The sequence below is a fragment of the Sardina pilchardus genome, chromosome 14 (genome assembly GCF_963854185.1).
Source record: "Sardina pilchardus chromosome 14, fSarPil1.1, whole genome shotgun sequence".
Taxonomy (NCBI): domain Eukaryota; kingdom Metazoa; phylum Chordata; class Actinopteri; order Clupeiformes; family Clupeidae; genus Sardina; species Sardina pilchardus.
This window is the reverse complement of record NC_085007.1, coordinates 16225847-16237427: the sequence shown is the minus strand read 5'-3', so window position 1 is coordinate 16237427 and position 11581 is coordinate 16225847. Positions and strand designations below refer to the sequence as shown.

At 46.0% G+C, this 11581-nt stretch overlaps 1 protein-coding gene across 1 annotated transcript in view; it reads left to right on the top strand.

Annotated features, from left to right (window-relative positions):
* Positions 1 to 3507: 3507 nt before the first annotated feature.
* Positions 3508 to 11581, top strand: part of LOC134101268 (fibrillin-2-like) — an 86752-nt gene continuing 78678 nt past the window's right edge. Inside the window, 3 exon segments of the mRNA XM_062554870.1 lie at positions 3508 to 3574; positions 3931 to 4026; positions 5511 to 5606. Of these exon segments, the coding sequence (XP_062410854.1) occupies positions 3523 to 3574; positions 3931 to 4026; positions 5511 to 5606 (244 nt within the window). The 5' untranslated portion in view covers positions 3508 to 3522.

The following is an 11581-nucleotide window of genomic DNA, read 5'->3' as shown; positions in this document are numbered from 1 at the left end:
TAGGAGTGTGGCCATGGGAATTTTTGACCATTCTTCCAGGGGTGCATCTGTGAGGTTATACACTGATGTTGGATGAGGAGACTGGCTCTCAGTCTCTGCTCTAATTCTTCCCAAAGGTGTTCTGTTGGGTTGAGGTCAGGACTGGTGCACAGCCATGTTGGAGCATGTACTGGGCTTGGCCCCTTAATTCCAGCGAAAGGAACTCTGAATTCTTTTGAGATTTTGGACAATTCCATGCTTCCAACTTTGTCGGAACAGTTTGGGGATGGCCACTTCCTGTTCCAACATGACTGTGCACCAGTGCACAAAGCAAGGTCCACAAAGACATGGATGACAGAGTTTGGTGTGGATGAACTTGACTGGCCTACACAGTTCTGACCTCAACCCAATAGAACACCTTTGGGATGAATGAGAGTGGAGACTGAGAGCCAGTCTCCTCGTCCAACATCGGTGTGTGACCTGACAAATACGCTTCTGGAAGAATGTTCCAGAAATCCCATAAACACACTCCTAAACCTTGTAGAAAGCCTTCCCAGAAGAGTTGAAGCTGTTATGGCTGCAAAGGGTGGACCAACATCATATTAAACCCTGTGGATTAAGAATGGGATGTCACTTTAGTGTATATGCAAGTCAAGGCAAGTGACTCAATACTTTTGGCAATATCGTGTATGTACACTAGCATTTCACTCATGGCAAACTATCACATCTTTATCGTCATCTATCCTGATGTCCTTGAAACTCAATATTGCATATGACACAAACCTATTTTTTGTATGCAGTGTTGGTAGTATTGCCATTGTTCAGTTTATGTCTTGTTTGTTAAAGATATGAGATTATTTTGGTTTGTTTCTAAAGGCCTCCAGTACTGAGAGCTAGGCTACAGTACACTGGGGTTTCATTTGGTGGGCTGTCATGCATTTTTCCCTCATGTCCTCTAGAGGTCAGCTAAAGACATCGTTTTCACAGTCTGTGAAGTTCTGTAAGGTTTAAGGTTAGGATGACATGAGAGGGTGTGGAAGGCTAAATGAAATGTTTTGTAATTACACTCCCATTTTATTTGACGCGTTATAATAATATATAACACTTCCCGTTGACTTTCTAATTAAGAGTGGGTAAGGATGTAGCTCAAAGGCTCTTTTTAGGTGCTCAAGTTCTTCAATTCAACTCAGGATAGGCTGTAACGTCCCAAATGTTTGAAGCCTAGTTTTATAGACAAATATGCCAGAGGGGTGGCCAAACGGATTGCAGCGAAAGAGGGGCAAATTACACACATTCCGTTTGCAATGTATGGGTGGATGAATTCAGCAGTGTGAACTTGGTTAACTATCAGACTACCGACCACCCACACCGTTCTGTGTTTTAGAATTATTTTTCGGGTATCACGGAATTGACAATATATTTATTCATATTATTTGCCCTAAATTGCCAGACGTCCAGCCTTACATGTTTCTTTATAATGAGGTTTGGATGTTTACCCAAGATAGGCTACGGTGCCATAAAAAAAAAAGCGCCTTCTACGCTGATTTGAGGACAAGTCAAAAGCACGTCACTCAACTGTGGGGCATACATAAACATGACAGACACGTGTAGAGAATTCTCCAGCGGCCAGTTATCTGGGAGGACGCATTTGTCTGTCCTGCCATCAGCATAGCCTGTAGGTGCACCGTAGACGCTGACTGCTGCGACTTGCGCACCATCTGACACCAGGAGCACACGCAAAACCACTGGAGCCTCTTCTCCACGCACTGTGCAGCCACCGCGTTTGAACCTCCGCTCTTTTCCTCTTGTGTTGTTAGAGTTTCTTCCGAGTCTGCACTCTCTGGATCTTAGACTTACTGCTTGCCATGGCTGGATGGGCATTTTTCTGACGAAGGGAGTGCAAATCTTATGTTTGCCATTATTTTGTTGCATACTTCGGTCGTACATACGCAAACCCTATTACGTTGGGATTTATTGACAAAAAATGGACTTTTTCTAGCCAGTTGAACGTTTACGCAGGATTTTTTTAGTAGCCTAGCCTATCAGGTTGAATATTGATTATTTTTACATTCAAAACAAACATTCATGATGTGGATAAAGTGGACCATGGCATTTGTACTCGGATATGTGAGTTTGTTGGGCATTTTGATGAATACTGTTATGGGACAGATTCCTCAGAATCACGGGAGGACTCAATATGATGGCTCTGCATCAAGTAGCAGGGTACGCAGACGTGGAAAACAAGATGCACTAACAGGGTAAGACTGGGGAAAGTTTTTTCAGGTGGAGTTTCTGATGTTCAGATACAGCAAATTAATATATCGCATATGTTTACCTCTATAACTCAAGACATTGGAAACGAATGAATTCTGTGCTAGTTATCTAAGCATTTCTGTCGCACCTTTGATCAATGTGTGTGTGGGATCTGTGTAGGCTACGTTTTTAATACAGTATATAATATCATATTTTAAAGATAATTAGGGTAAGGATAAGTACCTTCTGAACTGATGAACAGCACCTGATGATGTGGGCTGGGGAATTAATTAATTAAATGTTGGGTGTGCATTTTACATGGTCAAAATTGTTCTCTGAACGTTTTCAGTGTCATTGTTTGGTGCTGTCCAGTTCTCCAAAGGTTGAATTATTAACAGTTGTTCATATTATTTATGTATTACCTCTGCTGCCCTGCACTCAGCCATGTAAGTAGAAGCACTTGCCTGTCTCTTTTTGCATGGCGCCATTTGTTTGTGTTGACCTCACATAAAAGCCCGCATCAAGGATGCTGTCGATAAATTACTTCCAGCCAACCTCAAGGCTATTCCAAACTGATTAATGTGTCAGTTCGTAACCAACACGGCATAACTGTTTTACAGACCAAATGTGTGTGGATCTCGTTTCCATTCCTACTGCTGTCCAGGCTGGAAAACGTTGCCAGGGGGCAACCAGTGTATCGTGCGTAAGTAGTGCACCAGATGTGGTATAACAAACTCTCTCCCTCTCCGTGAGTTGGTCAGTGTGCCATGTCCCCCTGTGTGCAGAACTACAGTAGGGATGTTTGCATGGTGTGAGGGTGCTAGATGGAATGCATAGCCTACTGCTAGACTTCACATTTGCATAGATTCCTTTAGCTGATGCATTTTATCCATAGAGACATAGCATTCATACTATTCAAGCTATAGTTTGATCACCTTTCTCTAAACCATAGAGTAACAATACATATTACCTTTACATATACAGTAAACATAGGATAACCATTAACCCTCTGTAGCCGTGTAAAAGTAAATGTGTCTACTGTAGATGTGGGTTACTAGAAAGTAATGTCTCCTCGAACAGGTTCTCCTCCATAAAGGTTACCTGGCTGTCATGCTCTCATTACAATTCAAGTGCTCCTGTGACTTTGACCTGAATAGCCCCCACTCCTTATCTACCCAGCTGTCAGTGCTGACACATGTTCTGTGTTTGATGTTGGCTTGTCCCTTTCTTCCCCCCCTCCTAGCCATATGCCGTAACAGCTGTGGAGATGGTTTCTGCTCACGCCCCAACATGTGCACTTGTCCAAGCGGTCACATTGCCCCAACCTGTGCGACCAAATCCCGTAAGTCCTCCTCCTCCTCTTCCTCCTTAAGTGACCCCATGAAAAACTGCTTTCTTAAGACGAAGCCACAGAGAGCGAGCTTATGATTTTTTTTTATCCCCACTGGAATCATTTGACTGGAATCCCCTTAGTTAGAGAATGGGAAATGAATACTGTTGACTCAACAGCACATCATCCAGACGAAAAACAAATAGAAATATGCTAAGCGTCGCATTCTGCGGTGATGAGGATCGTAGATCTTGAGCATTCTTGTTTGAAATCGCATGAAGCCTTATCTTGTATTTTTTTGTTTTCCACATTGACTTTCATGTTAGACGTCCAGTGTTGTTTTTTGACATTGCTCAATGTATGTGCAGCTCAGCAGTGCAGTATCAGGTGTATGAATGGCGGAGCCTGTGCTGAGGACCACTGCCAGTGTCCGAAGGGCTACACAGGAGCCCACTGTGGACAACGTAAGTGAAGCATCCCTCCATCTTTCACTGCCCAAAACAACGAATGACCATTCACGGCGTCACAATGAACTGCAGACACATCTATCTTATAGCTGGCATGCCCCTGTAATCTGTCAGGAAGTATGTCACTTCTAAGAGCAAAGTAGACTAAATACTTATTTTTTTCTCTAGATTTTACACTTCTGGAATTCTAGCTATCTCTCCTAGACGGTCTCACATCTCATCTCTCAGCTGAAAATGACAGGGCTAGTCTATATACTGTATAATCTATTATGTTGTATGTGTTTCCATGCGTCAGAGTTTGAGATTCACTCTTCAGATGTTCCAAACGCTCTGAAAAGCTTTTCCATAACCCCCACAGACCCCTGAGGGGTGGGGTCGCAACTCGTCAGTCTCTCGCCAAAGACCAGGGCCCTCGCCTCCATCAGGGGTCTTGCCCTGCCATAAAGCGCAGGGGCCCGTAATTCCCAGCGCCTCTCGACTTGCCGCGGGGGCCTCGGCCCCTGCCGGACTCACCCCCCCCCCCCTCCCTCTGTCTGATCTGCGTCTCTCAGGCATCCGCGGGTCACCTGGAATAGTCTAATGGGCCGCGGCAACCAGCAGGCTCGAGGTGGCGTAAATCATCGGCAAGTTGCCGTTTACCGCGCACGGGGATGACAGTGATGATAAGTGGAAGAGAAGAGAGAGAGAGAGAGAGAGAGAGAGAGAGAGAGAGAGAGAGAGAGAGAGGATGGGGTTGGGTGTGGTGGAAGTGGACAGACTTGAAGTTGAAGGTCCAAAAAACGAAAATCTCTTCTGGCTCTTCCCTCAGACCTGCACTCAGCAAAGTGTCCAATACACAGTCGGGTCGGGGGCCGGTTTGATTTATCGTCTCAAACCCGTCGCTTCTTGGCATCCGATGGAAAAAGGCGAGGATGAGAGCCCACGACCGAGCTGTTTTGGAGCGTTCCAGTTTGCCTGTTAAGGGAATGCATGGGAGTTCTGGTTGAATGGAAGAACTGCATGTAATGACCTTTTAATCACTTAAACAGCTCGAGGATCTTCTCCTCCTGTTGGCAGTTGACATGACCCCATACGATGAGTTGCTTTGTCCAAATAAGTGTAATGGAGATCACAGCTCTCAATTAAAAAGATGAGTTTCTTCCACCAGGCCTAAATGGCTATTTCCCAAAAAAATGCTTCCAGACCATCTATCATACAGAAGACCGACGCTCCACATTCTCCATCAGTTTGTCGTTAGCATGGGACATGCTTGTAGGCAGGCCACAAACTATTTACACACAATCAGTGTTTGACAAACATTTTCCTCCGTCAAAGCGGCTTTTTTTTTTGTTAATCGTCGGTGATGTTTGTTGGCGCGCTTGTGTGTAACCTCCACCATGTGTACAGTGTCTGTGCCTGTCTTGTTTCGGTGGTGTTGTATCTGTGTGTGTGTGAGGCTAACGAGCCGCTGTCTGGGTCTTGTGTTCCCCGTTTCCCTGCAGCCGTCTGTGAGAGGCAGTGCCAGAATGGCGGGCGCTGCATCGGGCCGAGCCGGTGCGCCTGTGTCTACGGCTTCACTGGGCCCCAGTGTGAGAGAGGTAAGAGGGAGAAGCCCCGTGTGGAAAGTCTGTCTCACTGTTATGTCTGCGAGGGGGATGGAGTGTGTGTGTGTGTGTGTGTGTGTGTGTGTGTGTGTGTGTGTGTGTGTGTGTGTGTGTGTGTGTGTGTGTGTGTGTGTGTGTGTGTGTGTGTGTGTGTGTGTGTGTGTGTGTGTGTGTGTGTGTGTGTGTGTGTGTGTGTGTGTGTGTGTTGTGTGTGTGTGTGTGTGTGTGTGTGTGTGTGAAGAAGGGGCGTACGGTTGGGGTGGGTGGGGGGTTTCTGGACTTTGCTGTTGCCTGGACCATGTCACGTGGGACTGCCGACTGCCTGCCCGCCTGCCTGCCTGCCCCTCACTGTATCTTCATGAAGGAAGTGACTAACTCAGAAAAGGGGTGGGGGGGCTGGGATGAGGAAGGGAGGGAGAAAAGAGAGAAAGGGAAAGAAAGGGAGAGGAAGCATGAGAAAGAAGTGGGGATAAAGTAGTGAGAAGTGTTAGTCTCCTTGTCTCTTTCTTTCTTCCCCCCCCTCTCTCTCTCTCTCTCTCTGTCTGTCTCTGTGTGTCTGTGTGTGTGTGTGTGTGTGTGTGTGTGTGTGTGTGTGTGTGTGTGTGTGTGTGTGTGTGAGAGAGAGAGAGAGAGAGAGAGAGAGAGAGAGAGAGAAACAGAGAGAGAAAAAAGCGAGGCAGAGAAAGAAGGAGAAGTAGAGGCAGGGCCACGTGATAGAAGAAGAGAGCCTCTTCTATTTCCTCTCATTTCCAAAACATGTGCACCGGACTCTTCCCATCTGCACCTCTGTACCTGCTCCAGTGCACTTACACTGGTAGCCATCCAGAACTCTAGTCCCTCTCAGCTGCCCAGTGGAGCCGCTGATAGAAAGCAAATGTGTCTTTTTTCCTGTTTTTGAGAGAGAGAGAGACAGAGAGAGAGACAGAGACAGACAGAGGGAGAGATTTGTGTTAAAGATGTCACTTTTTTGTCGACACGACTGTTTCTCAAGCAGAAAAAGAGCCTGCATGAGTTTTTGGTAGTTATAATGGAAATGATTTGACTCGTTGGAATGAAGATGGCTTCATTTGCACAGCACGTATGCAATGTATTTGTCTGCTAATGAATTCCTCAATGTAATGAGGCCCTCTTGGGAACACCTACGATGCTCCTCTGGGTGTATGAGGAGTTTGGGAGAGGCTGACAAGTTTAGGAGATTCATCAGCTGTAACCCCCACCTCCCCCCCCCCCCCAAAACACTCACGCCCTTGCCATCTCACCCTATTCCCTCCACCTCCTCCCTAGACTAAACCTCTAGACAGGGAGTCTTTTCCTCAACCCCCCCAGTGCACCCCTAGCCTATAGCAGATCACAGAGGGACTCCATGCATGCAGACGTCTCGCTGGCCCTCCCTGGTTGTGTGTGGACACACAGCAGTCCCAGGTGCGGTCTGCTGCTGCTGCTGGGTTATGTGTCAGCTCTGCTCCCCGGCTAATTTATACCTCAGACACTCCTCCAGTGGCCCTCTGGGGTACCTCTGGGAAAGATATCAGACAGCGGACACTCACACACACACACACACACACACACACATTCTCTCTCTCACACACACACACACACACACACACACACACACACACACACACACACACACACCACGGGGAGATGAATCTGACCAAGAACAATAAGCGCTTGGTTCCAAGACAAGTGGGATGATTGGATGATGTGGGTGTGTAGAGAGGGTTATCTAGTTTCCCTCCACTTGTCTGATGAAACACGCTGAAATGTGTATACGTAGGCTGGAGTCGTATTGGTCATGCTGTGTACTCTGTCTGACAAAACCGTATTCCTGTGAAATTGTTGTTACAACCCATCTTGGGTCAAAATTCTAGTGGCAGGTCTGTTGAAATGGACGTCAGGCTGTGTGTGTAGACGTGTATGACCGAAGCTCATGTTCTGTAACATCAGTGAGGTCAGTCGCAGGGCCCTTGTGTAAAGTTCTCATCCTCTCCCTCCTCCTGAGCCGCCCTCGCCCTCACCTCCTCCCCCTCCCCCTCCCTCCCTCCCCCTGGACCGTCACCTGTTCGCTCACACACTTCACTTTCATTCGCCCTAGTAACCGTTGCCAAGCAGTCTGTTATGTGTTGTGCTGGTCTGTCATATGTTCACTTTTTAAATAGAGGGCCCCCATTTTGACAACCTGATTTAGAGGTCTTGAATAGGTAGTTTTGGAAAAACGGAGAGAGAGAAAAAACCTGGACAGGCCTTGAAAAAGTAAACGTTTCCCTCCAACTGTCACTGAAACCCCCCTCTAATCAGAACAGAGACCGGGGGGAAGGAATGTGTTTCAAGTCACTGGGTCCAGCTGATTAAATCACCAGTTCGGGGGACCTGCGTTTCGACTTGAGACCAGACCACTGACAGCTGTGTGTCTTGACGTGTCATCAAGGATGTCGCAGTTTGTCGCACGGCAGAAGAAACTGCTTTGCTCATTGCTAGAAGAAGAGCTGATGATGTGGGTTATGCAGGGGTAGGGGCTAGTGGTCTGACAGGCTATAATCTTTTCAAGAGTGTGTCTGTTTCTATGTGCAGAGACCTAGGAGTTTTACTGTCAGGGTGCTTTTTCCTGGTGCATGTCGTCATGGAAAGTAAAGAGTTTATGTTGGAAATGTTTTGCCACGTAAACAAAGCTCATTCCGTGATGTTGTGTGTTTAAATGTATTGATCAAAGTTTGCTTGTAGTTCCCCCAGTTCCCTTTTAACTCCAGGGGACATTTCCCAATTAGCAGGCGCTTGGCATTTCTCCGCAGATTCTGCCACTTCCTGAAATGGCAGTGTGTCTGAAACCGCCAAGCGTTTCACTGAGTGAAAAATGTCCCTCATTGGTGAAGAAGATGAATTGACCAATCAAGTCGGTCAGTCCGTCTCGCTGTAGAGGGAGGCCAGTGGAGATGCTGGGTTTGACCATAGTGGGCTGGACTAGATAAAGGATAGAGGCTGGGAAGGGGAAAGCCTCTCTTGCCTTATGAGTGCATGGCGAGCCGAAGCGCACGGCTGGTCAGTAATGCGGAACACATGTGTAACGTGCCTAAACGAAGACGGAGAGAATCTCTCCGTCCGTGTGGAGCAGAGAGATTGACGGAGACGAACGGAGCACTCGGGGTATAGCAGGTCCAGCCAGCCAGCCAGCTAGCCAGTGAGCGCTCAGAGCTTGGGGCTGACCAGACTCATTTCCTCCCCTGTCTCTGCCCATCGTGGGGCCCTTCTCCCGATGGAGTCGTCTGGAGATCCAGATCGAATCCAGTTGCAGATGACACAGCATGGTACTGGGTCTTCAGAAGTCCTCATTTTGAGGACTCTTTCAAGTGTTGCTTAGGTGGACACAGACACTGCTTTGTGTACTGATACCACGTAGAGTTCATATAAGGTCTGCTTAATTGAGCGAGGTGTTTTTTCACCATTAAAAAAACATTAACAAGCAAAGACTGTATTTCCCCTCATTACAGTATAAATAGCCGCATTGGTAAGCGCTGGATGTTTTTGTTGTATAGTGGTGATGCGGGGAAATTGTTGATTGGCCCTAGTGTCAATGACAGGAAGCAATCAGTATTAAGTTCTGCATCTCTCTGGATGAATGATTTGCACACTGATGCTGTACTAGTTGTGGGACTGTGTGAGTTACAATTGTTTATGTCTCAAGATACTGTATACTTTGAAACTTTGCGACAGAGACTGTAGCGACTTTAAACCAGTCAGAAAAAATTTCCTTTTAACTAATACATCAACTCAGTTTATGCAAACTGTGGTCCCAACTTTACCATGTGATGATATTTATAGAGGATCAAAGTGGCACAGAAACAGCGTGCTGTTGATTGCTGGCACAATGTACAGTTCATGTTAAGTAGCAGTAAGCATACAGTGGTGAATTTGCACTGAAGTCTTTGCAATTAATTCCCCTTGTGATACAACAAATGGAAATTAAATGAAAGGCAAATGTCTGTTGGCATCAACAAACCATGAATCAAATCAGTGCAATGATATAATGCTAAAGCCTCTGGCAGTGCAGTGTTCAGACAACATGAATAGGGATAATGGTGGGATCTTTTATTGTTGAAATGATCCTTCTGTTTGTCATGCCTCTGATGCTGCTGCCGCTTGAATGCTGCTGCTTCTATGTGAAAAGCAAGTGATTGTAGGCGGTTATAATGTAACTCAACCCTAAACATTGGTGGAAATAGTAAACGATCGCGATTTCAGAGCTCTGAGCGAGCCATGTTTTTCTAAATTTAGGTCGGCTTGCAGCCGGATGAGATGAACTGTTTGTGCTTGTGTGTCAGACTGGCCATTCTCGCATGTCTGTGACAGATCGAGGATGATGTAGCCTAGCTCTTTTTTTTGTCCTTGACTCCCCTAACCCTATCCCCGAGGAAAAAGAGGCGAAGATGCATCCCAGCTCCACCCAGACACAAATCTGGTGTTCCATCGGTGGGACTTTTCTCTTGCTTCTGTAATCTCTTTGTTTACACTGTGTCAAATTCATTTCAGACAACACCCACGACTCAGACAATGATTCATGATTGCCTTCTGATTGCCATTTATTGGTGGTTGGCTTCTCCTGTTTCACTAAAGCAATAATTCTCGTCCAGTTGAGTCATTCTTAAAACGAATAAGTTCTCTAAGGAATCTCTTTAAATGCAGAGATGTGTTGATATATCAGTCCCATTAATAGTTTTTTGTCACCATTGACTAAATAGCTTTGACATGATCACCCCCCTCATGCAGCTTGCTGCCTCTAGTGACTTTGACAGACTTTTTACCGAGTTGCAGTTTTTCTCAACATCACTGCAGTGGTTCCAATAACATTTGAGTAGCATTAGCCATGGGTGCCTGACACTATGATATTAGGCCTTGGAAGTACTAACTTGTTTTAATGAAGAAAAAAACCCAGCTTAAAGCAAACATTGATTCATAGTGATGCCCACCCCTTGTCTTCAAGAGGTTGCTTTGCGGATAGATTCAATAACTAAATATAGAAAAAGCAAATACTGAACCAAATCATTCCTCTGGAACATACTGTGATGGATGGAGGTATACCCTTTGAAAATATATGCACATTCCTTTATCTACCCTCACCTAGTGTTGTATGAAGAAAATATTGACAGTGGTCCTTTGATGGGAAAGACTGCAAGATGTGGGCCACACAAGTGTGCCTCAGAGGGAATCGAAATTCTCCCAGTGTTCACTTTTCATCTAGAAAGTTCCTTTTTCCTATTAAAGGCTCTTAAGTGCTTTAGGGTTGAAGTCTTTAGCTCTAAAGTCTGGACAGTAATAATGAACTGGGTTACAGGGAGATCCTGTGCATCCAATCCTGTGTGATATTAGTGTGGAGGCCACAGAGTACTTTGCCAGGGGTATCGTGGCATATTACTCATATGGTAGGCCTATAGGTTAAAATTCTCCATTGTCAAGAATAGAATTTGATTGTTTAAGATGAACATGACTACAGATGACTTTTGGACAGTGTGTTCCTGGCCCTAGCACAATGAAACCAAGACTGAAATTGGCCTTACAATACCACATTTCTCTTGTTGTTGCATACCTCAGAGCTGCTCTGAAAGGCTTCTTCCTGGTGGCTCTTGTGAATGAACAGACATAGATTGCTGGATTTGCCAAATGGATGCATTACCCCAAGCAGAGCCTATATTTAGCATTGTGATATTCCACCATTTGTGCTATTCTGCCACTCTCACTACGTCTCTGTCAATACTGTTAGCCTAAACCACAAACCCAACTCGCTCTCCACTAATCCGCTCTAATCTTCCGCCCGTCGTCTCCTCCATCTCCTGAAGGGCCCACATCCTGTCTTGACCGTCACGTTGACGTGCGGCACCGAACGTGGGGTCTCTCCGAGTGTCTTCTGTAAATGTTTACACGCCAGTTTTTAAAAGCGACCGCGGAGAGCGACACAGACGGCGCTGCGAGGCCTGTGC